Here is a 27,292-nt window from a genome sequence, read left to right as displayed (position 1 = left end):
GCGGTCGCCCAGACCGTCCATGTGTAGGAGCCACGTGGCGGGAGAGTCTGAAATTACCGATCAGGAGCGCCTTAAGCTTAGTGTACCTGTCCTCCATTGGCGGCTAGCGTAGGCAGTCGATGGTCTGGCCTGCCGTCTCCTGGTCAAGCGCACTGACCACATAGTAATACCGCATGGCGTCGGCCGTAATGTTTCACTCTTTATGCTTAACCCTTTATCTGTCTTTATTAGATGCCCCACAGAATCTCTCAATCACTTCTCCCAACAACGTGAACAATTCCTGGGTGAATATGAAGGAAGGGACTCCTACATCAATCCTCTGCTCCGTCCAGAGTTTCCCAGCATCGAACTTGAGGTGGAGACATCTCGGTGTCACACTGAACACAACAAGTTCCAGCAATGAACTGTGGCTGGAGTTTCCTCAGGTGACCCCCCAGCAGGCTGGAGTCTATCAGTGTGTGGCGGGGAATGAACACGGGACAGCGGAGAGGGCCATCACCCTCAGTGTGGAGTGTAAGTGGATGCATTGCTACATCTCTAAGTACAAATGCAAAGTCAGTGGACTATTTATCCTTCGATACACAATACACACTCAGGCACCGTCCAGACTAGACCAGATAAATCTGTAACCGAAGCTTTTTCTCTTTGTTTTGTCCCTCCGCCCACACTGAAACGGTGTTTTCCTCCCCAGAAAATGGAGTTTTTCTACAACGCCCTCCAGAGTGTGTAAACTTGAAAATGTCGATTGGGCAGAGTAATGGTGATGGGGTACCCAGAGATTTTTTAAAACCCTGTCACGACATGCCCAAACAAATTGTGGCGGCAGCGCAGAATTTCATTGTTTTCTTGAATGCAACACCCCACACAACCTGACAATTTCAGAACAGATGGCAACAAGACTGAAGTTATAAGAGTAAGAAATGTACTCACCAAATACTTTGACCCATAACTTACTGAATAAGTATACTCACTTTGCCCTGTTTTCTGTCCTTTCTTCTATGAAGGTGGTTTACCTATTTATAGAAGTACTTCTCTGACAATAGATATGTAACAGCCTAATGTAACATTGTGTGGAAATACAAGAAAACACTGATGCAGACATGTTTTATACATTGAACAAGGTGCTTTATTAATGCAACAGAGTTAGTCAGTTTTTCAATGTTCGTCATCAGCCGGGTCATACTCTCCGTGAACTCCCGGTCGGTTGCCTCCATACGCTCCCGTATTTCTTTATTTAGTTTTATGTCCTCCGGCATGAGAACCAACAGCTGTCCATCATTTGGCAATTTCCTTTTAAGTTTTTCTGGTCAGTTGCTGCACAAACATGCACTTACACAGCGAGATTCGACACCAAACTTGTCGCTTGTTTTCTGTGGCTGTGTCCTGCGCATGCCCAGTAGGAGGAGATTCACCCAAATACCCATTTTAAAGTGGACGGGGGTATTTAAAAAAATGCCTGGTGTGGACGCCTATCATTTTTAAACAAAACCAGCGATTTCAAAATTACCTGGTCTAGTGTGGACATAGCCTCTGTGGCCATTTTATTAAGTATCTGTAAACTTGCTCATTAATGCAAATATCTGATCAGTGAATCATGTGGCACCAACTCAATGCATAAAAGCATGCAGACATAGTTAAGAGATTCCGTTGTGGTTCAGAGCATATATTGGAATTGGAAAGAAATATGATCAAAGTGCCTTCAACCATGGAATGATTGTAGGTGCCAGACAGGATGGTTTGAGTACAAAGTTCAAAGTAAGATTAATTATCAGAGTACATACATGTCACTGCATGCAACATTAGATTCTTTCTCTGCAGGCAGACTTGGGAAATCTATAGAGTTGTAACAGTAAACTGTAAACATCTGGAGCTGCTAACTGTGAACAAACTGGGCAAATGCAGATATAAATAACTCTTTGTAAATAAGAGAAAGAAATAACTACAGAGAGTCGTTAACTGAGTGTAAATATCCCCTTTTGTTCAAGAGTCTAATGATTTTAGAAATTGCTGATCTTGGAGTTTGCATGCACAATAATCTTTAGAATAGCAGGAAAAACAAACAGAAAAATCATTGAGCAGGGGTTCTGTTGGCAAACACATTTGGTTAATGAGAGAGGTCAGTGGAGAATAGCCAGACTGGTTCAATCTGATAGGAAGGCGACAGTAAGTCAAACACGCGAAAGTTACAGCAGTGATATGCAGTAGAGCTTGGTCTGACCTTCTGGGCTCAGTTTAGATGTTCATAGAAAATCAAGTGCCACAAACACCAGACACGGGACCCTGGTGAGTTGCTCTGCCCTCTCCAGAGACCTTCAGTACCTCCCCATGTAACCCATCACTCCCCACTTTACCTAACACGGGGGTGAGCAAGGCTGACCAACAGGAAGAATGAAGTGACACTGATATCTCACAAAGCCAATCTCCCTCACCCCACCCACATCTACCACAAAACAATTGAGCTTACGATGCATCGCTGTTTAGAAGCTTCCAACAGATTGGACAAGTTTTGAGGATGGGAAATGTTCCTTCTTGTTGTCCATGAGCCCAGCGTCACAGTCATGGGTCCTTTTAGTTTGTCACTTCCTAAACTGGGGTTGTTGTAGATAATGAAACAGGTTTCCAAGAGATTAGGTGGGACTGTAGTCGTACGCTAAACGCTATGAAAGGAACACATGGAGGCAGAGGGAGCTGAACTCGGAAAGACTTTACTGATTCAAACTCGCGCGTTTAAATCTCCCATACCATGGGTCTCTGCGACCGGCGAGATGGACGTGACGTCAGAACGTCCCCGGAAGGTCTGCCCCGAGCAGGCCGCACGTCTGCCTGTACCCCGTGTATGCGGATCGGTACACCCACCCCCCTCGAAACGTCCATCGGGGGAGTGAAGCCCCCAGTCTGGGTGGCTGGCCTCACCGGCGCGGTGCGGGTACCCTCACTGGTTGCTGAATGTCGAAGTGTGCCGGTTTGAGGCAGTCCACTGTAAAAGTCTCTTCCTGGCCACTCACCTCCACCACACATGTGAATGCGTTGTGCCAGATCACCTTGAAGGTTCCATCGTAAGGCCGCATGCCCCTGAGAACAGAAACATTCTCACAATCTCGGAGGTCTTTAGGGGTGAAGGATGGCGTGGGATCATGCCTGGAGGTCCGGACTGGCGCTAGTCCCTACCTTGTCCCGCAACCTCATTTGCACCGCTGCTTGAGTTTCGCCCGAACCTCAGGCCACTGGTACGAACTTGCCCGGGACCGTCAGGGGGTGCTGTAGACCAATTCCACTGAGGAGGTGCCCAGGTCCTCCCTGGGGGCTGTGCGGATGCCCAGTAGGATGCAGGGAAACTTGTCTGTCCAGTTCAGGCCCCTGAGGCGCACCGTCAGCGAGGACTTGAGATTCTGGTGGAATCGCTCTATCAAACTGTTGCACTGGGGATGGTACGCTGTGGTATGATGCAGCTCGGTGCCCAGGAGCTGCGCCAGAGCTGTCCAAAAACCAGACGTGATCTGCGCTCCTCTGTTGGAGGTGATGTCCGTTGGGAGGCCGAACCTGGCGATCCGGTTTGTAATGGGAGCCCTGGCGCAGGACTCAGTGGACGTGTCTGCGAGCGGTACGGTTTCCGGCCATCTGGTGAACCTGTCTACCATGGTAAAGACATACCTGGCGCACCGAGAGACTGGCAGGGGGCCGACAATGTCCACGTGGATGTGGGGTACCGGGTATCTGTCGGCAGTTGTGGTGTCATTGAGACTTTTGTAGTCTCCACAGGGCCCCCATCCTCCTGTGGACTTGGGCACCATGTGCAGAGGGGATGCCCACGGGCTGTCTGAGCGGCGTACGATTCCCATCTCTTCCATCTTATTGAACTCCTCCTTGGTGAGGTGGAGCTTGTCGGGTGGGAGCCTGCAAGCTCGGGCGTGCAGAGGCGGTCCTTGCATGGGGATGGTGCTGCATGCTGTGCTTGGGGTTGGCTGTGTGGAGTGACTATGGAGGGGAATTCTGCCAACACCCTGGCGAATTCGTTACCAGAGAGGGTCACAGAATCCAGGGGGAAGGCCGGTAGCTCGGCTTCTCCGAGCTGGTAAGTCTGGAACATCTCGAAGTGGAATAAACGCCGGTTTTTTAGGTCGACCAGGAAGCAGTTGGCTCGTAGGAAGTCTGCCCCTAGTACTGGCGGTGATACCGCTACCAACGTGAAAGTCCAAGTGAAATGGCTGGACCTGAAATGCAGTTAGATAGTTCGCAGGCCGTATGTCTGAATAGTGCTGCCTTTTGTGGCGGTGAGTTCGGGGCCTGGGGCTGCATTATGAGTGTCCATGTTTGGGGGGGGGGGGGGAGTATGCTGACTTCGGCCCCGGTGTCTCCCAGGAAGCGGAGCCCAGAGTGTTGGTCCCAGAGGTACAGGAGGCTGTCTTGGTGGCTAGCCATTGTAGCTATTAGCGACGGCTGGAAATGCACATGGTGGATGGTATCAGTGCTCACCTGAGCCCCATACTTCGTGATAGAACCACCATTGTTCCGAACTTTCATCGTTTCCCCATGTGGGTCTCAACAGCTTTGGTTGCAGGGCCAGTGCTTTAGGGCACGCGATCGTGGCTAGGCCAATGGAGGCTGCTCCACGTTGCTTGCTCTGCAAAAGGGCGTCTGCTTCGGCCGCGGCACTATGCGGGTCACTGAAATCCTCACTCGCGAGGAGGAGGCGGATATCCTCTGGAATTTGCTCAGGGAACAACTGTTCGAATAGAAGGCACGGCTTATGGCCGTCCATGAGCGCCGGCATATCATTCAGTAGCTCGGATGGCGTGCGGTCGCCCAGACCGTCCATGTGTAGGAGCCACGTGGCGGGAGAGTCTGAAATTACCGATCAGGAGCGCCTTAAGCTTAGTGTACCTGTCCTCCATTGGCGGCTAGCGTAGGCAGTCGATGGTCTGGCCTGCCGTCTCCTGGTCAAGCGCACTGACCACATAGTAATACCGCATGGCGTCGGCCGTAATGTTTCACTCTTTATGCTTAACCCTTTATCTGTCTTTATTAGATGCCCCACAGAATCTCTCAATCACTTCTCCCAACAACGTGAACAATTCCTGGGTGAATATGAAGGAAGGGATTCCTACATCGATCCTCTGCTCCGTCCAGAGTTTCCCAGTGTCTAATCTAACGTGGAGACATCTCGGTGTCACACTGAGCACAACAAGTTCCAGCAATGAACTGTGGCTGGAGTTTCCTCAGGTGACCCCCCAGCAGGCTGGAGTCTATCAGTGTGTGGCGGAGAATGAACATGGGACAGTGGAGAGGGCCATCACCCTCAGTGTGGAGTGTAAGTGGATGCATTGCTACATCTCGAAGTACAAATGCAAAGTCAGTGGACTATTTATCCTTCGATACACAATACACACTTGGGCACCGTCCAGACTAGACCAGATAAATCTGTAACCGAAGCTTTTTCTCTTTGTTTTGTCTCTCTATCCACACTGAAACGGTGTTTTCCTCCCCAGAAAATGGAGTTTTTCTACAATGCCCTCCAGAGTGTGTAAATTTGAAAATGTCGATTGGGCAGAGTAATGGTGATGGGGTACCCAGAGATTTTTTAAAACCCTGTCACGACATGCCCAAACAAATTGTGGCGGCAGCGCAGAATTTCATTGTTTTCTTGAATGCAACACCCCACACAACCTGACAATTTCAGAACAGATGGCAACAAGACTGAAGTTATAAGAGTAAGAAATGTACTCACCAAATACTTTGACCCATAACTTACTGAATAAGTATACTCACTTTGCCCTGTTTTCTGTCCTTTCTTCTATGAAGGTGGTTTACCTATTTATAGAAGTACTTCTCTGACAATAGATATGTAACAGCCTAATGTAACATTGTGTGGAAATACAAGATGACACTGATGCAGACATGTTTTATACATTGAACAAGGTGCTTTACTAATGCAACAGAGTTAGTCAGTTTTTCAATGTTCGTCATCAGCCGGGTCATACTCTCCGTGAACTCCCTGTCGGTTGCCTCCATACGCTCCCGTATTTCTTTATTTAGTTTTATGTCCTCCGGCATGAGAACCAACAGCTGTCCATCATTTGGCAATTTCCTTTTAAGTTTTTCTAGTCTGTTGCTGCACAAACACGCACTTACACAGCGAGATTCGACACCAAACTTGTCGCTTGTTTTCTGTAGATATGTCCTGCGCATGCCCAGGAGGAGGAGATTCACCCAAATACCCATTTTAAAGTGGACGGGGGTATTTTAAAAAATGCCTGGTGTGGACGCCTATCATTTTTAAATGAAACCAGCAATTTCAAAATTACCTGGTCTAGTGTGGACATAGCCTCTGTGGCCATTTTATTAAGTATCTGTACACTTGCTCATTAATGCAAATATCTGATCAGTGAATCATGTGGCACCAACTCAATGCATAAAAGCATGCAGACATGGTTAAGAGATTCTGTTGTGGTTCAGAGCAAATATTGGAATGGGAAAGAAATATGATCAAAGTGACTTTAACCATTCTCTGCAGGCATACTTAGGACACAGAACAGTAACTGCTAACTGTAAACAAACTGTGCAAATGCAGATATAAATAACTCTTAATAAATAACTAGCATTAAGTAACAGTATACAGAGTTCTTAAATGAGTGTAGCTATCCTCTTTTGTTGAAGAGCCTGATGATTTCAGGATCTGCTACTCTGGAATTTTCACGCACAATAGCCTTTAGAGTTAATAGAGAATAGTTTGAAAAACAAACAGAAAAAAAAACATCAACTGAGTGGCAGTTCTGTGGGCAAAAACACTTTGTTAATGAGAGAGGTCAGAGGAGAAAAGTCAACCTGATTCAATGTGACAGGAAGGCGACAGTAACTCAATCAATCACACGTTACAGCAGTGATATGCAGAAGAGCATCTCTGAATGCGGAGGACGGGGGGTCCAACGCATCAAAATGCAGACAGACTCAGTTTACAGAGAATGGAAAGGAGGGTCTAACAGAGGACAGCTAAAGCTTCAGAATAACACTGGACCATTACAATATATCAGTGCTACCAACATCTCCTGCCTGTTTCTTCCCAGATAAGCCTGAGATTTCTCGGGACTCAGGATGCACTCGGACCTCCGATGTCATCACATGTGTGTGTGCGGCCAGATCAAACCCACCCGGAGAGCTCACCTGGCACCTCCCCCTCGCCAGCCTCAGCGGGAACCAGACGCACGGTCGTTTCCAGATGTGGCAGGTGGCAGACGGGCAGCTGGTGACTGGCTCGCTGAAATTGGGTGTGGGCGAGGGAGAGGAGAATGTGACTGCCTTCTGTACTGTCCGAAACCAGCATGGAGAGGCCATGTTCGCAGTGTCCCTGTGGATGAAAGGTAAGGATATCTCTGAGAAATATTCTCCATTCAACAGAGTCCTAACCTCAGCAATTCCCTCCATCCTCGAGCTCCATCTAGGCAAAATCCGCCTTCCCTTCCAGTGGGATGGGGAAAATCGGACGGCCAGAGAGGGGTTTACACCAGTGTACCGATATCACTAATGGTCATTGTCACATTGCTAGTCATGGGATCTTGCTGTGTATAGACTGCTGCCCTGCTACCCTTGGGATCAGATCCCAAGCTGAGGAACACACTGGGATGGTGAAATAGGAATCACACTGTTCACTCTCCTTTAAGACTCCACTGCCTCTATCGAAGGATTTAGGTTTTTCACTCAATGTGCTGAGGACAAAGCCCAAGTAAAATCAGGAAGGAACAACAAAATATTGGCAATGAAAATCTAAATGTCCTGGATATTACATGAGAATCAGAATCAGGTCCAATATCACTGGCACATGCTGTCAAATGTGTTGTTTTGTGGCAGGATTACATGGCAACATAAAATATCTATAACCTAAAATAAGAAATATATATACATGTCTAGAAAAAAGTATTCACCCCGCTTGGAATTTTTCATGTTTTATTGTTTTACAGCATTGAATCACAGTAGTTTTAATTTGGCTTTTTTTGACACTGATCAACAGGAAAAGACTCTTTCATGTCAAAATGAAAATGGAACTCTACAAAGTGATATAAATTAATTACAAATATAAAACACAAAATATGTGATTACATAAGTATTCACCCCTTTCAACTCAGTATTTAGTAGATGCACCTTTGGCAGCAATTATAGCCTTGAGTCTGTATGTATCGGTCTCTTTCAGCTCTGCACATCTGAACACTGCAATTTTTCCCTGTTCTTCTTTACAAAACTGATCACCATCTGTATGACTTCATGGGGATCGCGATTGTACCACAATTTTTCCAGTCCAGCCATAAATTTTCAACTATATGGAGGTCCATATTGTGACTTTGCCACAACAGGACATGAACATTGTTGTTTTTAAGCCATTCCTGTGTAGCTTTGGTTTGGGGTCTTTGTCTTGCTGGGAAACAAATTTTCTTCCCAGTCCCGGTTCTCTAGCAAACTGCAACAGGTTTTCCAACAGGATTCCCCTGTACTTTGCTGCAATGATTTTACCCTCAGCCTTCCAAGCCTCCCAGGGCCTGCTGCAGTGAAGCATCCCCACAGCGTGTTGCAGTCACTGCCAAGTTTCACTGTGGGGATGGACTGTTTTTGATGATGTGCTGTGTCTGGCTTACGCCAAACAGCATTATTTCTGATGGCCAAAATGTTCAATTTTGGTTTCATCAGACGATAGAACCTTCTTCTACCTGACTTCAGAGTCTCCCGCCTGCCTTCCAGCAAACTCTAGCTGTGATTTCATGTGGGTTTCTTTTCAACAGTGTCCTTTTGTTTGCCACTCTCCCATACGCTGAAACTGGTGAAGTACCCGAGCAACAGTCTCTCCTATCTCAGCCACTGAAGCTTGTAACTCCTCCAGAGTTGTTATCGGTCTCTTGGTGGCCTCCCTCACTACTCTTCTTCTTTCATGGTTACTCACTTTTTGACGACATCCTGCTCCAGGCAGATGTACAGCTGTGCAATATTCTTTCCATTTCTCGATGACTGATTTAACTCTTCTCCAAGGGATAGTCAGTGACTTGGAAATTTTATTGTATCCTACTCCTGACTTGTACTTTTCAATAACCCTATCAGGGAGATGCTTGGAGCATTCTTTTGACTTCATGGTGTAGTTTTTGCCAGCACCCTGACTCACAAGCTGGTGGACATTCCTGGTTCAGGTGTATTTTTACCACAATTAATTAAAGTACTTTGATTGTACAGGTCTCCAAAAACATATGTCCATGTAAATAACGATGTGACTTCCAAAACCAGTTGGCTGCACCAGTGATGATTAGTTGTGCTGTGTTAAAGAGGGGTGAATACTTATGCAATCAATTATTTTGTGTTTTGAATTTGCAATTTGTTTAGATCACTTTGCAGAGATCTGTTTTCATTTTGACATGAAAGTTTTTTTTCTATTGATTAGTCAAAAAAGCCAAATTAAATCCACAGTGAATCAGTGTTATAAAACAATAAAATATGAATACTTTTTATAGGCACAGTATATATTTATAGAAAGTAAATTATATAAGTTGTGCAAAGAGAGACCAAAATAGTGAAAAGAGTCATGAGGCAGTGGCAGTGAAGATGAAACTGTTCCTCACACATGAGTGTGTGTCTTCTACTTCCTCCTTGATGGCAACAATGCGAAGAAGGCATATCATGTATGGTGGGGTCCATAATGATGCCTATTTGAGGCTTCAACTTTTGAAGATGATTTAGGTACTAAAAAGGCAGGTGACCATGATGCTGCTGAGTTTGCAACTTTCTACATCTTTTTTCAATCCTGGGCAGTAGTCTGTCCATAAATGAGAAAGGGGTTGACTTGTACAGTGGACTATTCTGAAGCTGTCCTGTTGCTTGATGTTACAGGTGGGGTCTCTACTGTCTGGATCGCAGTGTTACTTACGAGCAGTGTCATTCTCAGTATGCTACTGGCTGGATTCTTCATCTCCAGGTGCATCCCGAAGTAAGTCCAAATGAACGTTCAAGTTCAGTTTGATTGTTATTTCAATTGTATACATTTATATCATCAAAAGAAATATCATTCCCTGGAGAGTATACAACACAGTGCATATAACACACACAGCACATAAAACAACATTACCACAAATAAGTTAACAAATAATAAAATAGATTCTATAAGATTGACATTGACCACAAGGTGCTGTTACGTACCCCGTAATTAGGTTAACAGACCAGCAGAAATGGACTGATACATTGGAGTCTGGTGGCACTGTAACTAAAGGTGTTTATTAGTAAACCAAATAATACAGTATCAAAAATGCCAATATACATATAAAACAGGTTAGCAATAATAAAAACAGAAGTGTAGGAATAATAATCAACAGTAGAAAAAAACAAGCTCTATCAAAGTCTACGGGTAAATGAATTGTCATAAGAGAATATAGAGTTCAGTTCAGTTCGTGCTGAGGTAGTTGTATTGCAATGTTGGAGAGAGAGAGCGAGCAAGAGATGAGCAGCTGCAGCAGGCAAACCTTCCGCCGTCTTCTTGTTCCGTTGTACCATTGGGGTCATCGATTATGACCCTTCCATTCCAGGCTAGACTGTTCTTCAGTGATGGACTCATCACCCAGGCAAGGGCGGACACACACACAAGTTCCCACCGGTCTGCCTTCAACCACCGTGCTCCAGACAGATTCTCCTGAACCGATCCTCCAGGCCCCCACCTTCCTGTGGGTGCACAGCACTCTTTCAGTGACCACTGGTGTGTCTGAGGGTTTCTCCGCAGATCTGTCTTTTATCCCCACTGACGGGGAATGAGCCATCCATCAACTCAATATGTCCATGTCCATCAAACGAGGCCACTCCCTGCTGTCTCAGCAAGAATGTTAACGAGCAAAGAAATGTCCCTGTTGCAAACGATTGTTTACTTTTCCATCAGTGAAGAAGCCATAATACATAAATCATTCGTCTCTCTCTCTCTCTCTCTCATCTGTAGCAGACGCCTTTATGACATTTCATACGTGACGACACCTGGGTGTTGTCAGGGGGTTCAGTGGTGGGGAAGAAGCTGTTTCCCATCCTCACAGTCCGTCTCATAATTCTACGGTTCCTCCTGTCTGATGGTGGGGGTTGGAGGGAGCAAATATGGTCAAAGAGATTGTGAGACAGATGGGAGGGATCCTTGACAATCCTAAAGGTCCTGGTAAACATTTTGGTTGGGTGGAAGAGATACCCCAATGACCATCTCAGCAGCCCTTGTAATCTTTGTCGGGTCTTGTGGTCAGACATTTTTCAATTGCTGTACCAGTGATGCAACTGGTCAGGATAATCTTGATGGTGCTCCTGTTAAAAATTAGTTAGAATAGAGGGAAGAAGTAGCCTCGAATGCCTCAATCTCTTCATGAAATACAGACATGCTGTGCTTTCTTGACTAAAGAGGTGGTGTTGCGGGGCCAAGTGGAATTGTAGGTGAGGAATACTCAGCCTCTATTCTAGCAGACTCAGGAGGAAAGCAATCAGCATAACCAGAGACTCTACGCACCCCGGCCACTCCCTGTTTGACCCGCTGCCGTCCAGCAAAAGGTTCAGGACACTAAAAACTAGAACAAATAGACTGAGGAACAGCTTCTACCCCAGAGCCGTGGCCTCCATCACACCACTCCCACAGAACAATGACTGAAACTGTGAGCACACACAAGGACTCAAATACTTGCACTAATAGCACTTTGTGCATTACTGTGATGTTCTGGTGCTGCTGCAACTTATTTTCTGCTACTTATCTATTTAATACTTTTTTTTACTACTGTCTTGTTTTTACCTACCACTTTATTTAATTGCCTGAGAAGAAGCTAAACAGAGTTTCATTATACATAGGTATATTATACATGTAATGTATATGTAATGTACATTATACCTATGTATAATGACAATAAAGATCATTCAATTCAAATCCTACCCTCTGCTGTCTGCCTGTGGGTGACTGCTTCACCGGGTCTGTGTCTGTTCCTGTCCTTGTCTCCCCTACTGACTAGCAATCAACAAACATTCGCAGTCAATGTTAGATCCTACATTCTGGTGTACACTGCCTATAAAAAGTATTCACCCTGCTTGGAAGTGTTCATGTTTTATTGTTTTACAACATTGAATCACAGTACATTTAATTTGGCTTTTTTTTGACGCAGATCAATGGAAAAATACTCTTACGTGTCAAAGTGAAAATATACCTTTACTAAGTGATCTAAACTTACAGATGTAAAACACAGGATAAGTGATTGCAGAAGTATTCACCCCCTTTAAATCGGTTCTTAGTAGATGCAAGTTTGGCAGCAACTACAGCCTTGAGTCTGAGTGGATAGGGCTCTTTCAGCTTTGCACATCTGGACACTGCAAGCCTTCCCCATTCTTCAACTGCTCAAGCTCTGTCAGATTGCATGGGGATCGTCAGTGAAAATCTCTTTTCTAGTCCAGCCACAAACTCGCAAATGGATTGAGGTCTGGACTCTGACTTGCCCTCTCCAGGACATTACATTTGTTTTTAAGACATTCCTGTGTAGCTTTGGCTTTATGCTTGGGGTCATTGTCTTGCTGGAAAACAAATATTCTCCCAAGTCCCAATTCTCCTGGGAAATCAGTTTTCTTGTATTTTGCTGCCTTTATTTTACCCTCTACCTTCACAAGCCTTGCTGCAGTGAAGCATCCCCTCAGCATGATGCAGCCACCACCACGTTTCATGGCAGGGATGGTGGTTTCTGATGTGTGGTTTTGGGGTTATGTCAAACATAGCGTTTAGTCTGATGGCCAAAAAGTTCACTTTGGGTTCAATCTACCATGGATCCTTCCTCCAGCTGACTTCAGAGACTCCCACGTGCCTTCTGGCCAATGCTAGCTGAGATTTCATGTGAGCGATTTTCAACAGTAGCTTTCTCTTTGCTACTCTCCCATAAACCTGGGACTGGTGAAGCACCTGGGCAACAGTTGTTGTTTGCACAGTCTCTCCCATCTCAGCCACTGAAGCTTGCAACTCCTCCTGAGTCGTCACAGGTCTCTTGGTGACCTTCCTCACTAGTCCCCTTCTTGCACAGTCACTCAGGTTTTTGAGGATGGTCTGCTGAGGCAGATTTACAGCTGTGCCATATCCTTTACATTTCTTGATGATTAACTTAACTGTTCTCCAAAGGATATTCAGTGATGTGGAAATGTTCTTTTATCCATCTTCTTTTATGTTGTGCTTTTCAATAACCTTGTCACAAAGTTGCTTGGAGTGTTCCTTTGTCTTCATGGAGTAGTTTTTGCCAGGATACTGACTCACCAGCAGTTGGAGCTTCCAGATACAGGTGTATTTTTACTACAATCAATTGAAACACCTTGACCGTACACAGGATTCCAAAAGGACATCTCCATATAACTAATGATGTGACTGCTGGAACCAGTTAGTCAAGTCAAGTCACTTTTATTGTCATTTCAACCATATCTGCTGGTACAGTACATAGTAAAAATGAGACAATGTTTTTCAGGACCATGGTGTTACATGACACAGTACAAAAACCCAGACTGAACTACGTAAAAAAACAACACAGAGAAAGCTACACTAGACTACAGACCTACACAGGACTGCATATAGTGCACAAAAACAGTGCAGGCATTACAATAAATAATAAACAGGACAATAGGGCAGTAAGGTATCAGTCCAGGCTTCGGGTATTGAAGAGTCTGATAGCTTGGAGGAAGAAACTGTTACATAGTCTGGTTGTGAGAGCCCGAATGCTTCAGAGCCTTTTCCCAGACAGCAAGAGGGAGAAGAGTTTGTATGAGGGGTGCGTGGGGTCTTTCATAATGATGTTTCCTTTGCAGATGCAGCATGTAGTGTAAGTGTCCGTGATGGCAGGAAGAGAGACCCCGATGATCTTCTCTGCTGACCTCGCTATCCACTGCAGGGTCTTGCGATCCGAGATGGTGCAATTTCCGAACCAGGCAGTGATGCAGCTGCTCAGGATGCTCTCAATACAACCCCTGTAGAATGTGATGAGGATGGGGGGTGGGAGATGGACTTTCCTCAGCCTTCGCAGGAAGTAGGGACGCTACTGGGCTTTCTTTGCTATGGAGCTGGTGTTGAGGTACCAGGTGAGATTCTCCGTCAGGTGAACACCAAGAAATTTGGTGCTCTTTACGATCTCTACCGAGGAGATCTACTAGTGGCACCAGTGATGATTTGGTGGTCATTTTAAAGGTGGGGGGAATGAATATTTATTCAATCAGTTATTTTGTGTTTTATATTTGTAATTTTGTAGAGATCTATTTTCATCTTGACACAAATTCTTTTTTTATTGATTAGTGTCAAGAAAGACAGATTAAATTCAAATGATTCAATGTTGAAAAAAATTGAACACTAAAACTTCTGGGGGGGGGTGTTGAATATGTTTTAGAGACAGTGTTTCAGTTGATTTAGAGACAATCAACTGAAACAGCTTGACCATACACAGGTCTCCAAAAACAGATCTCCACTTAACTAATTATGTGACTTCTGAAACCAATAAGCTGGACCAGTCATGATTTGGTGTGAAATATTATAGGGGGTGAATACTTATGCAATCAATTATTTTGTGTTTTATATTTGTAATTAATTTAGAAACTTTGTAGAGATCTGTTTTGCACCTTCACATGAAAGAGTCCTTTTCTGTTGCTCAGTCAAAGAGACAAAATAAGTCCACTGTGATTCAATGTTGTAAAACAACAAACATGAAAACTTCCAAGGGGGTGAAAAGTTTTATAGGCACTGTATATGCTGTGGTCATTAGCTCAGCACTGTACTTTACAGACAGGACGAAATAATTCATCTGGAGACACAGCACGGAACAGGTCCTTCATTCTCAAACCCGAGCCGATCACAGGGCAATTTACAATGACCAATTAAGCTTCTAACTGGTACGTCTTTAGAATGTAGGAGGAAACTAGAGCACCTGAAGGATTCCACGTTATCACGGGGTGGACATACCTGGCATCTGTATGGTATACATAACTTACATGATAAAATAAACCAACGTAAACAAAGAGAGCTCCAGATCCAAAAGCACAATGAGGGAGACTGGGAATTCCCTGTCTTCCAGTCTGGTCATCCCGTGGTCACACAGCGCCTGGGGGTCACACCTTGATCAGTGGTCGGTTGTCAGCACCACAGGTGAGGCGTCCAAACGAAGAAGGAAACTATTAAACTCTCAGATATATAAGTCCTCTATTTGTCTCTCATGGGTGGAGGAGGGTTAAGGGAGGTGATGGGAAAGGGGAAGGGGGGAGGAGGGTTGGGAGAAGGGAAGGGAGGAGGTAGAGAAAGAGGGGAGAAGGGAGGGAGGGGCAAAGTGGTGCCACTCCACAGCCTCAGTGGAGGATGTTGTATCAGACGGTCTGGATGTCACAGTGAGGCGGGATCAGGGTGGGGATTAGGCTGACACTCTGATGTTCTGTAACCTTGGGCCAAACTTCTGCTGTTCCAGACGGGATGCACGGACCAAGGAGACGGCCTTGGAGATCCTGGACAGCACCATCAGCTCCACTGCACACTTGACCGCACCTCAGGTACAAGTCAGAGCTCAGTCCAGTAAAGGGCAGGACACCAGGAGCACAGCGCTGTGGGAATGACATTGAGGGGGGAGTGTTGCACTATGGGGAGATGCTCACAGACTACTATGGTTTGGTTTAGGAGCATGGGTGAGTGAATGAGAGGGAGGAAAGGAGCAAAAGTGAGGGAGGAATAGAGTGATAGAGTGAGATGGAGGAAGAGGCAGGGAGGGAGTTAGAGAGACTGAGATGGAAAGAGAGAAAGAGGAACAAGAGACTGAATGAATGAAATAGACAAATATGAGAGACTTGCAGAAAACTGGGAGATGACAGAGTAACTTAAAGAGAAGGGTTGAGGGAGGGGAGCGGTAAAGAACAAGAGAACTGTGTCCACAACAGGGTTCCAACTTGTCATTCAGAGCCTGTAATTCACTAGACAGTGTTCGCAGTGTTTAAATATCATTGTCCTCTGTGTTCAGAGATTTATTATCAAAGTACTTATATATCACCACATTCTATCCTGAGATTCATTTTCTTGTGGGCATTCACAATAAAAATTAAAGAAACAAACAGAATCAACTAAAACACCACACTTCATTGATGCAAACAGCTATTGTGCAAACAACAACACTCTGCAAATAGAAAATAAAAAGTGAAAATAAACAAATAAGTAATAAATATTGAGAACCTGAGTTGTAGAGTCCTGGAAGTAAATCCAGATGTTGTGGAATTAGTTTCGTGATGGGGAGTGAGCAGTTCAATGGTGTTTGATGAAGAATTGAGATTTGCTTTTATTTCTGCCCCAGGACACGGAGAGGCAGAGGAGGATCCGGATCCCAAAGGAGGTTTCACCAGTATTGCCCGTTGGAGAGGGGGAGGAGTGTGGCCCGGTGTATGCCAGCCTGCGGGAGCTGCCCGGCGGTGGGGGCCCTGTTCGCAGGGGGGAGACGGTCACATATGCAGAGTTGCATTTCCAGTCAGTCGGGCCAGCCTGAGGGGTCACAGGGCTGGTGGGTGGGGGGGGCAGATGTTGGGGAGAGAAGTGTCTGGTTCTCCGGGAGATGGCCAGTGCTGGAAGGAACATTGCAGCCAACTACACAGCAGGATCCCATAGAGCACTGGGTCCCACAGACCCGGGTTACCACCTACTTTCTAAACATGTTCATTCATATCAAGGGAAACTGGAGACTCGCTGATTCAGACAAATAAAATCGCATTGCTTCTATTCGGGGAGTGCAGTGTGCACAGTGAAATGACAGAATCGCTCAGGGAATGCCACTCGAGAGTGGGGGGAGCTGTTCAGGGGAGTACAGTGGGAGGGATGGTGAAGAGGATGCGCCACATTGTGGAAAGGGTGGGGAGGAGGGAGCACTGCATTGTGGGAGGAGAGGTAAGGAGATTTGAAGGAATCTAATGAGGGGGGAGTACAGTGGATCACCTTTGGGAAGAATGACCTTGGTTCCCATCAGCTGAGGGGTGGGGGGCCATGGCTGGTATTCATCGGTCTACTTAGAGACGAATTGTGTCACCCTCGTTGCTGTGGACTGATTACCACATTCCCCACGTGACATCAGTGAGCGGACTTCAAGACATCTGAGTCCTGGGGGTGGGGGGTTGTGGGGATAAATTAGGACCATCCCAGAGGCCTGCTAGGTCCCTCCACCAGGTTACCACCTCATGTTGGAGTCACAGACAGAGGCAGAATAACTGGGTCTGTGAGGAGGACAGAGAACATGTGGGGGTGTGGAGTGGGTGTAATGTACAGACACGTGAGTGGGCCCAGACTCTGCAGCTCCGATATCACTTCAGACAAATCTCTTCACTGTGCACAGGTTGCTGATGGCTACAATACAGGTACGCTGGGCATGTGAAGGTCAACACTGCACTGGCACTAATTGTATGGGGATCCAAGTTCAAGGGTAGAGATATCTTGCCAAAATCATACGTGCTCCTCAAACATTGATCTATTTCTCCTTGCACAGAAGGTGCCTGGACGGTTGGAATATTGCAGCCAACTCTGGGCTCCGTGTGAAGGGGACTCTACCTGCGGGTTGCTGGGGGCTCAGACACTGTGATAGTACTGATTTGTTGGATAGTAATGGAATCGGTGGGCATGGGGACAGGGGAGGCAAGTGACGATCAGTTCAATAATCAGTCATATTCATTGAATAATGCAACAGAGACAGTCCTGTCCTGATATTACGGGTTATGTGGTTTTCAGCTGCTGTAGTTCACCCATTTCAAGCTTCGACCTACAGCCCGCTCAGAGATGTTTTCCTGAACACCACTGTTTTAACTTGTGGTTATTACAGCTACTGTCGCCTTCCTGTCAGCTGAATCAGTCTGCCCATTCTTCTGAGTCTCTCATTAACAAGGCATTTTCCCCACAAAATAGCAGCTCACCAGTTTTTTTTTCTTTGTTTGTTTTCACACCACACGCTGTAAACTCTAGAGGCCGTTGTACATGAAAATCCCAGGAGATCAGCAGGGTCTGAGATACTCAAACCACCCTGTCTGGCACCAACAATTATTCCACAGTCAGTCACTTAGATCACATTTCTTCACCACTCTGATGTTTGGTGTGAACCTCTTGACCATATCTGGATGCTTTTAAGCATGAAGTTGCTGCAAGATGATTAGATGTACCTAATAGAATAATCACTGAGTGCATGTTCTACGGAGGATTTGTCTAATGTTACATTTATTAAGAGTGGGATTAAAGATCTATCAGTTTTACATCACAACTGTTTGCTTCTATTGGATTTCCTACGTCTCCTTGACAATTCGCTCCCTGTGTCCGTGTTTCTAATGTCAACATGTCACGCTGCCTGTCCACACTCCCACCTGGGACAACTTCTGTTGGAATGTGCTCAGTGGAGCAGAACACATGCTTCAGTCCAACGACTGTGCATTTTCTCTCTCAGCCACAGCAGGTCCAATTCATGTGGTGCTTTGGGCACAGTGTAATGCCCTTAATGCCAACGTCAAAGTCAATATTTTTATCAATGTCCTGGATAGCAGGGGGTCATTGATGATGAATGCTGGTTTCTTTTGGCAGCACTCCATGTAAACATGCCCATTGGTGTGTGATTAATCACAGCATTGAGAGATGGTGCTTCTTGCTGAGAGTTTGCAATTGCTTATTGATGGACAGAGCCACACGTGTATGACCAGAAGTATCTTACCAGGCATATGGGTGTTTTCTGAAGTTGCGTAGGGCAGCTTGGCTTTCCTGGTGCACCTTGTCCAGGCCCATTGAAACAGTATTGGTGTGGGAGGAAAGTTGAGGAAAAGTGGGTGTTGCATTAATTGAACCATGGGATAGAAGCAAGATCGATCACTTACTAGGTACCGGACCTCGAGCACTGTCCAGTTCTGGATCACTTCGATCAGTATCATTATCTCTGCACAGAGTTGGACAGCTACCCTGCCCCAAATTTTGCCACAGGTTGTCCCAACAAAGCTTTGAATTCCAGAGATGAGGCATCAAAAGTTATTGCAGGAGATAACACATGATGTCAAGATGGGCTGGCTATCGGGAAGCAAGGAGAGATCTAATTAATCTGGCTCGGAAGATGTGATGAATGGTGTGCCACAAAGGGCAGTGTGCAGCCTCTGATTTTCACATCAGAGCCAAAACAAAAGCTAAAGCATTTACTGCAACCTTCAGCCAGAAGGGCTGAGCAAGTGATCCACCTTGTCTGCCTGCAGATGTCCCGAGCGCAATAGTCACCAGTCCTGATGGGTGATCAACGTTACCCTCCTGCACTGGTCCCCAGGACAATAGACATCAGTCTTCTGTCAGTTTAGTTGACCCCACAATATCAACAACAGATGGCATTGGGTACAGGAAAGACCATGGTTCCTGATGTCATTCTCACAATGGTACTGATGCCCTGTGATCCAGAGCCTGCCACCTCCATAGCCAGACTGTTCCAGGGCAGCTACGTCACTGGCAACTATCCAGCAAACTGACTGAGTATATCCTATCCACACTGAACAGGACACGTCTAACCCGGCCAGTTGCCGGGCAACAACCTGCTCACAGAAGCTGTTTCGCTAAAGTCACCTCCTCCCAGGGATGGGGGATTAAACGCCATTTCAGCCTGTGAAGCTCACTTCCTCTGAGTGAATAATAAATGTTATTTTTTACATTTTATGTCAGTGATGTGAAGGAGAGCACTGAAGTTCTGGTTACTAATTTCACGATGGCTCTGTGATTGTAATTGGTATCTGGTGTATTATTGTACAAGGATACAGTGAAAAGCTTCGTTTACATGCCAGCCATTCAGATCATTCCATACATCAGAACATCAAGGTAGTATTAAAGAAAAAACAATTACAGAATGCAGAATAAATGCTACAGCTGCTGAGAAAGTGCAGTGGAAGCAGACAATAAAGTGAAGGGCCATGGCGAGGAACATTCGGAGATCTGTTCTTTGTACAAAAGGCCCATTCAGGAGAATCTGAAGGTGGATTAGAACTCACCCCATCGGTCTATAGAGAGATGAGTTGAGCTCCAAGCATCCTAGATATTCAACCCCATTCGGGACAGGGATGGCACCCAGTGTTCCCCAAAACTGTCAGGTGACAAGTGGCATTTGTCCAAAGTGAAGCCAGGAAATGACCACCTACAACCAGAGACAGTCTGACCTGCTACCCCTTACCTCAGTGATGGCCCCACATTCAACACCCCTCAGGATGTTCAAGGCGAGGTCATCATCACTTACCGTACCCTGAACATTCTGGGGGTGATCACCAGACACTCATCTCGACAATCCACATATGGTGGGGTTGGTCAGGGACTGTTACCCTGTGGTGAGTCTCTCACTTCCTGATACCCAAAGCCACTGTCAACCGGACACAGGAGTGCAATTGAATACTCTCTGCAAGACTACATGAGAGTAGCTACAATGTTCAAGTCTCTCTCTACTTGTCTCAGACCTTAATCAGCTTTTTCACAGTCTGCGTTAGGAAAGGCCAGGTGATGCAAATTTCAAAGCTTTATAAATACCCTGACTCCTCAAACCTTGTCCCAACAATCGGCAGCCATGGGCTCCTGTAAGCAGCTGCCCAGCACTCTGAAAATTAAAATAAATGATGCCCACAAAGCAGGAGAAGTCTATAAGAAGATAGCAAAGCGTTTTCAGGTAGCCGTTTCCTCAGTTCGTAATATAATTAAGAAATGGCAGTTAACAGGAATGGTGGAGGTCAAGTTGAGGTCTGGAAACCAAGAAAACTTTTCCAGAGAACCGCTCGTCGGATTGCTGAAAGTGCAAATCAAAACCCTCATTTGACTGCAAAAGACCTTCAGGAAGATTTAGCAGACTCTGGAGTGGTGGTGCACTGTTCTACTCTGCAGTGACACCTGCACAAATATGACCTTCATGGAAGAGTCATCAGAAGAAAACCCTTCCTGCATCCTCACCACAAAATTCAGCATCAGAAGTTTGCAAAGGAACATCTAAACAAGCCTGATGCATTTTGGAAACAAGTCCTGTGAACTGATGAAGTTAAAATAGAACTTCTTGGCCGCAATGAGCAAAGGTATGTTTAGAGAAAAAAGGGTGCCGTATTTCATGAAAAGTACACCTCTCCAACTGTTAAGCAAAGGGGTGGATCGATCATGCTTTGGGCTTGTGTTGCAGCCAGCAGCATGGGGATCATTTCACTGATCGAGGGAAGAATGAATACAATTAAATACCAGAAAATTCTGGAAGCAAACTTAAAACAGTCTGTAAAAAAGCTGAAGCTGAAAAGAGGATGGCTTCTACAACAGGATAATGATCCTAAACACAACTCAAAATCCACAATGGACTACCTCAAGAGGCGCAAGCTGAAGGTTTTGCCATGGTTCTCACAGTCCCTGACCTAAACATCATCCAAAATCTGTGGATAGACCTCAGAAGAGCAGTGCCCTGGCTACAGAAAGCATTTACAAGCTGTGATACTTGCCAAAGGGGTGTTACTAAGTACTGACCATGCAGGGTGCCTGAACATTTGCTTCGGGCCCTATTCCTTTTGTGTTATTTTGAAACTATAAAAGATGGAAATAAAAGAGTAATCTATTAAAGAAATGTGTCATCTTTAAATTTATACCTTTTGGAAATCAAGTCATCTTTTACTCAGTTAGCTTTTCACAGTAACAGAAATTTTGACCAGGGGTGCCCAAACGTTTGCATGCCACTGTAGCTACAATGTTCAAGTCTCTGTCTACTGGTGCTGGAATCTGATCAGTAATGAAGGTGATTGGAAGACGATGGAGTTACCTGTAAATGGAATGTGCATTGGGGTTGCAGATAAGACCGAGAGAACATGAGGTGTTGTTCCTCAAGTTTCCTCTGGGCTTTGAATCTACCCTCCCCTCTCCTATCTAGCACACTCAGCCTACCATCCAAACCCTCACCACCATCCCTCCCAATACACCATCACACCACTCACACTCGATACTGTCTCTCTCCACTTCACTGTTAGTCCCAAAGCATTAACAGTTCCATCCACCATCCCTCCCTCATCCCCCACACATAGATGCTGCTGGACCCGTTGAGATCCCCCAGCAGAGTTGCTCCACATTCAGACACGAACGGATAACTGGAGATAACACTCTGCCGTACAAGTGCCTGGCAACAACCTGCTGCAACCGGAGAGAACAACCTCCCGTTGAGATTTAATGACAATCCTGACACTGAGCCCCCACCATCAACATCCTGGGGATCCCCAGAGTCCAGAAACTCAAGGGGACCAGCCGCATAAACCTTCCGATACAGGAGCAGGTCAGAGACTGGGTACCCACAGAGTAACATCCTCAAACTCCTAATGAAATACAGCCAGTGGCGTGCCTCCTTCGTGATTGATTCAATGTGTTGGATCCAAGAATCATGCCATTAACCCTGTAATATACCTTCAGGTTCAACCTTCTCAAACACATCGCTTCACACTTTTCTGCGTTGAACATGTTTCTACGAACTTAATAATCCACCCTTCCACTTTCTAATCCAACCCAGATATAAAACTCACCTAGAGCAGGGTCTCAGAACAGATCCCCGTGGAACACCACTGGTTACTGACCTCCAGGCAGAATACACTCAATCTACATCCACTTTCCGTGAGCAAGCCAATTCCGAATTCAGACAGCCAAATTTCCCTGGACCTCATGTCTCCTGACTCATGTACCTCACTATAAAGGATCACTGAGGAGGAAGCAGTGCACTATTAAATGATCAATGAAGAGTGAGCACTTTAATATGAAGGGTTCAGTGAAGGGTGAACACTTCTATATGAAGGGATGGATTATCAGGGAGCATTACACTATGAAATGGTCAGTGATGTGCGAGCTCTTCACGATGAAAGGATCGGTGACAAGGGAGCAGCTATCTAAGAAAGAGTCAGTGACGAGGGAGCACCTCACTATGAAAGTGTCAGTGATGAGTGAGGACCCCACAATGAAAGGGTGAGTAATGAAGGAGCACCTTACTATGAAAAAGCTTGTGATGTAAATCTTACTACCCATGCACAATAAATGAGGTTTATACTTAAACAGCACAATTAGTGAGGGTTAAACTGAGAACAAAGAGAGGGGGGAATCTGTGGGTTTAAATCTGTGTCTGATAACACATGCCTGCATCTCAGAGGAACATCTGTAAATTGAGTGTGTACCTACACGTGACGTATCTGTGTGTGCTTCTGCAATTGTACTGACGTGTGTGTATAAACATGTCACCATGTCACTGTGCTCACGGATTGTTTATCTAGATGTTGAATTGAATGTATAACTGTATTACTCTGTTAAAAAAACACTTTTGTATTGTGTTAGATTCTAAAATCCTGTAAGACTCTGTACTACTTCGTATTCACCGCTAGTGAAAACGCTTTGAAGAAAGGGGGTGTTATGAATGTACCACAGCTCTGAGGGGCCGAAGGGTACGGGTAGCCTCCTCCTTTGTGAGAATCGCAAGATCACTGTTGGGTTGGGTCAGGGGGCCCAGGAAATGAGAGAGAGACGTGTGGAATGTCTCGTTTCCCCGGCGATGTAAAACTACGGGACATGGCCATTGTCTCCGGAAGGCGAATTTGTGGATTGGAGACTAAGCTATGTGAATGCCCTCAGGCAATGTGGGCTGGTTGAGGGAGAGATTGCATCACCCCAACCTGATTGACATCTACGACCCTGCGAGTCAGGATAAAAAAGGGTCTGTAGGAACAGCCCCTCAGACGCACCAGAAGAAACGTTAAGTGACCACGTAATAGCAGGAAGTCATCTGAAGGAGGCCACGTGCGTTTGGTTCCGTGGCTGGAACTGGTGACTGGAACCATGGAAAATGGCTTTTAGCTAACAACGGGGAAACCCATTCCCCTGACTCAATGGATTGGCATCATAAAAGACCTGGGCAAGTTTAAACCGCCTCTCTCTAAAAAACCCAGAACACTGCAGCTTGAACGAACTAACAGTGACTGTTATATTTCCATCGGACAATACATCATCCCCTAGACAACGATAGAGCTATTTCTTATTGGTTATTATTATACCTGCGCTTTAGATTTAGTATGGACGACGTATATTATCTGTATGTTTGCATTAATCTTATTTTTGTGCCCCTTTATCAATAAATACTTTTAAAAATAGTACCATCAGACTTCAACGGACCTCTCTATCTTTGCTGGTAAGTGACCCAGTTACGGGGTTTCGTAACAAAATTGGGGTTCTCGTCTCGAGATTTGACACCAAATTGGGAGGCCAGTGAATCGGGCTTCTAAGTCCAAACTTGGATCTGGTTACGCAGGTAGCCAGACGGGAAACCAGCAAAGATGGATGTGGGTGAACTTATAGAAAACCCGACTCTGGAGGCACTAGATGCAGCCACCAAATCAGACTTAATAAGTTTGGTGAAGGGGTTAAACCTCGAAGGGGTGAGGTTATCAATGAAAAAGCGGGAGGTGCGAAGGGCAATAACAGTATTATATCGGGAAGAATGTGTTTACAGCCGAGGTATTGGAAAATATCCCTGAAAAGGTACCAGCTAGTGGGACGGCTCAGTTAGAACTGGAGAAATTAAAGTTGGAACATGCAATTCAGTTAAAGCAGCTGGAGGCAGCTGAGAAAGAGAAGGAAAGAACCGAGAGAGAGAGAAAGAGAGGGAGTAAGCGCTCCAGCTATAGGAGTTAGAGGTGAAACAAGAGCATGAAATGCAGTTAAAACAGCTGGAGGCAGCTGAGAAAGAGAAACAGAGGAAACATGACTCAGAGATGGAGAAGTTACGGCAAGAGCCATGAGTTCCAGGGTCAGACCAAGAGGAGCAGTTCAATGTTAGTCGAGAGTTGAGGTTAGTACCTCCGTTCAAGGAGACGGATGTTGATAGCTCGTTCTTGCTTTTTGAAAAGGTGGCAGTGAATCTGAAGTGGCCCAGAGGACAGTGGGTGGAGCTGTTACAAAGTGTGTTAAAGGGGAAGGCACAGCGGGCATATATGGCATTGGCCATGGAGGAGGGAGAGAAGGAGAATTATGACAAAGTAAAGGCGGCCATTCTCTGGAGTTATGAGCTAGTACCTGAGGTGTATAGACAAAAGTTTAGAAATTTAAAGAAAGGGTGGAATCAGACGTATACCGAGTTTCCCTATGAGAAGGGTGTGCTCTTGGACCGGTGGTGCACTGCAGAGAGAGTGGAAGAGGATTATGGGCGTCTCAGGGAGTTAATTCTGATTGAGGAATTTAAAGGTTGTGTTTCGGAGGATATCCGGATGTATTTGAATGAGAAGCCGAATAAGTCCATCTCCGAATTTGCTAGGTTCACAGATGAATACGCCCTAACCCACAAGACAAAGTTTTCCTCGACTAAAAGTTACCTGAGAGACCGTGGGAACGGTAGGGAAAGCCCGCCGGCTAAGGGAGAAACTCAGCCGGGAGCTAGCGGTAAAATTGAGGAGGACAGGCCAGAAGCCAGGAGATTTCCTGGCTTGACCTGTTTTATTTGTAGAAAGGTGGATCATATTGCATCTAAATGCCCCGCTCTGAGGAAGGAGCCAGGAAAAGGGAAAGCAGCTATACCTATAGGCTGTATTGCGTCAATCAGAAAATCGACGAGAGGGCCCCCGGTAGATGGAGTACAGGAGGGGCGTGAGACGTTTCATTCAGAAGGAACCGTGTCTGTGAAAGAAGGAGGCACACCAGTTCCAGTACGGATCTGGAGAGACACGGGGGCTGCGCTGTCATTGATTAGCAAGGTAATTGATTAGTAAGGTGCTAGATTTTGGTCCTCAGATGGGAGAGGTAGCCCTGAGAGGCATAGGAAAATGGACCGAAGTGATGCCCTTGCATAGGGTCATTCTAAATTGTGAGCTGGTGTCTGGACCAGTGGAATTGGGGGTACTGCCGGAGTTGCCGGGGGAAGGCGTGGACGTCCTTCTGGGTAACGACTTAGCGGGTGGAAAGATAGGTGCAGCCGTGAAGCTGACAACCCAGCCTGTGAGGGTTGAGGCCCCACCCCCAGATTCCAAGATCTATCCCGCATGCGCGGTCACTCGCAGCATGTCAAAAAAGGCAACCGAGACAGAGAGCAGTTTAAATCCGGCCAGTATTGATTTGGCTGAGACGTTTTTGCCGACTCTGTACCAACGACGGTCAGAGGAAGGTAAAACGGAGAGTAGGGAGGGAAGAGAGAGTAAACAGGGGGAGGTAGACCTACCCTTAGCAAGAAGAGAGTTTGTCCGGGAACAGGAAGGTGACGAGGAGCTGGTAGCCTTGAGAGAGTCAGTTCTTTCTGAGACCGAGATTGAGACAGAGCCCGAGGGTTACTACGTGAAAGGGAGTGTATTGATGAGAAAATGGAGGCCCCCCGCGGTGCCGGTCGATGAGGACTGGGCAGTGGTACATCAGGTAGTAGTTCCGAAAGTGTATCGGGATGAAATTTTGAACTTAGCTCATAAGGGACCCTTGGGTGGGCATTTGGGAATAAAGAAGACAGGATCGGGTTATGAGAGAGTTCTATTGGCCAAACCTGAGAAAAGATATTACTGAGTATTGTAAAAGGTGTCATACATGTCAGGTGGTGGGTAAGCCGAACCAAGTTATCCCTAAGGCACCCCTCCAACCCATCCCCGCATGTGAGGAGCCTTTCTCTCGAATCATTGTGGATTTTGTGGGTCCTTTACCTAAAACTGCGAGTGGGCGGCAGTACGTCATGACCCTGATGTGTGCCGCTACACGATTTCCAGAGGCTGTGCCTCTGGGAAATATTAGGACCTCTGTGGTGGTAAAGGCCCTTATTAAATTCTTTACCACAGTGGGGCTGCCTAAGGAGATACAGTCGGATCAGGGGAGTACCTTCACGTCCAGAGCATTTCAGCAGATGATGACTCAGCTGGGGGTCAAACAAATTTTAGATTCTGCATACCATCCGGAATCCCAAGGAGCGTTGGAAAGATTCCACGCTACACTAAAGACCATGATTAAAACCTATTGTCAGGAAAACATTTGAGACTGGGATGATGGTTTACCCCTTCTGTTATTTGCCGTAAGGGATACAGTTCAGGGCTCTCTGGGGTTCAGTCCGTTTGAGCTCGTTTTCGGTCACGGGCCCAGAGGACCTCTAACCCTACTAAAAGAAAAGTGGTCTAGCCCGACCGTTCAAGTCAGTGTGATCGACTATGTTCTGAAATTCCGAGAAAGGCTGCATAAAGTATGCACCTTGGCAAGAGAAAACCTTAAAGACTCCCAGGAAAAAATGAGAAAGTGGTATAACCAAGGAACGAGAAAGCAAGTGTTTCACGTGGGCGACAAGGTTTTGGTCTTATT

The 27,292-nt window shown here is 45.9% G+C and overlaps 1 protein-coding gene and 1 pseudogene across 2 annotated transcripts in view; one reads left to right on the top strand and one right to left on the bottom strand.

Annotated features, from left to right (window-relative positions):
- Window positions 1-19,574, top strand: part of LOC132393397 (hemicentin-2-like) — a 101,904-nt gene extending 82,330 nt beyond the window's left edge. For both annotated transcript variants that reach the window (XM_059968563.1, XM_059968555.1), the window contains 6 exons: window positions 232-513; window positions 5,027-5,308; window positions 7,062-7,355; window positions 9,859-9,955; window positions 15,441-15,522; window positions 16,311-19,574. In XM_059968563.1, coding sequence (XP_059824546.1) covers window positions 232-513; window positions 5,027-5,308; window positions 7,062-7,355; window positions 9,859-9,955; window positions 15,441-15,522; window positions 16,311-16,499 — 1,226 coding nt within the window. In that variant the 3' untranslated portion in view covers window positions 16,500-19,574. The remainder of the gene's footprint in view (window positions 1-231; window positions 514-5,026; window positions 5,309-7,061; window positions 7,356-9,858; window positions 9,956-15,440; window positions 15,523-16,310) is intronic.
- The window catches only part of LOC132399059 (sialic acid-binding Ig-like lectin 10), a 247,307-nt pseudogene that overhangs the window by 188,468 nt on the left and 31,547 nt on the right, over window positions 1-27,292 (bottom strand).

Source organism: Hypanus sabinus, chromosome 1, assembly GCF_030144855.1.
Source record: "Hypanus sabinus isolate sHypSab1 chromosome 1, sHypSab1.hap1, whole genome shotgun sequence".
Taxonomy (NCBI): Eukaryota; Metazoa; Chordata; class Chondrichthyes; order Myliobatiformes; family Dasyatidae; genus Hypanus; species Hypanus sabinus.
Note: the sequence above shows the minus strand (reverse complement) of the source record. Positions and strands in the feature narration are given on the sequence as shown.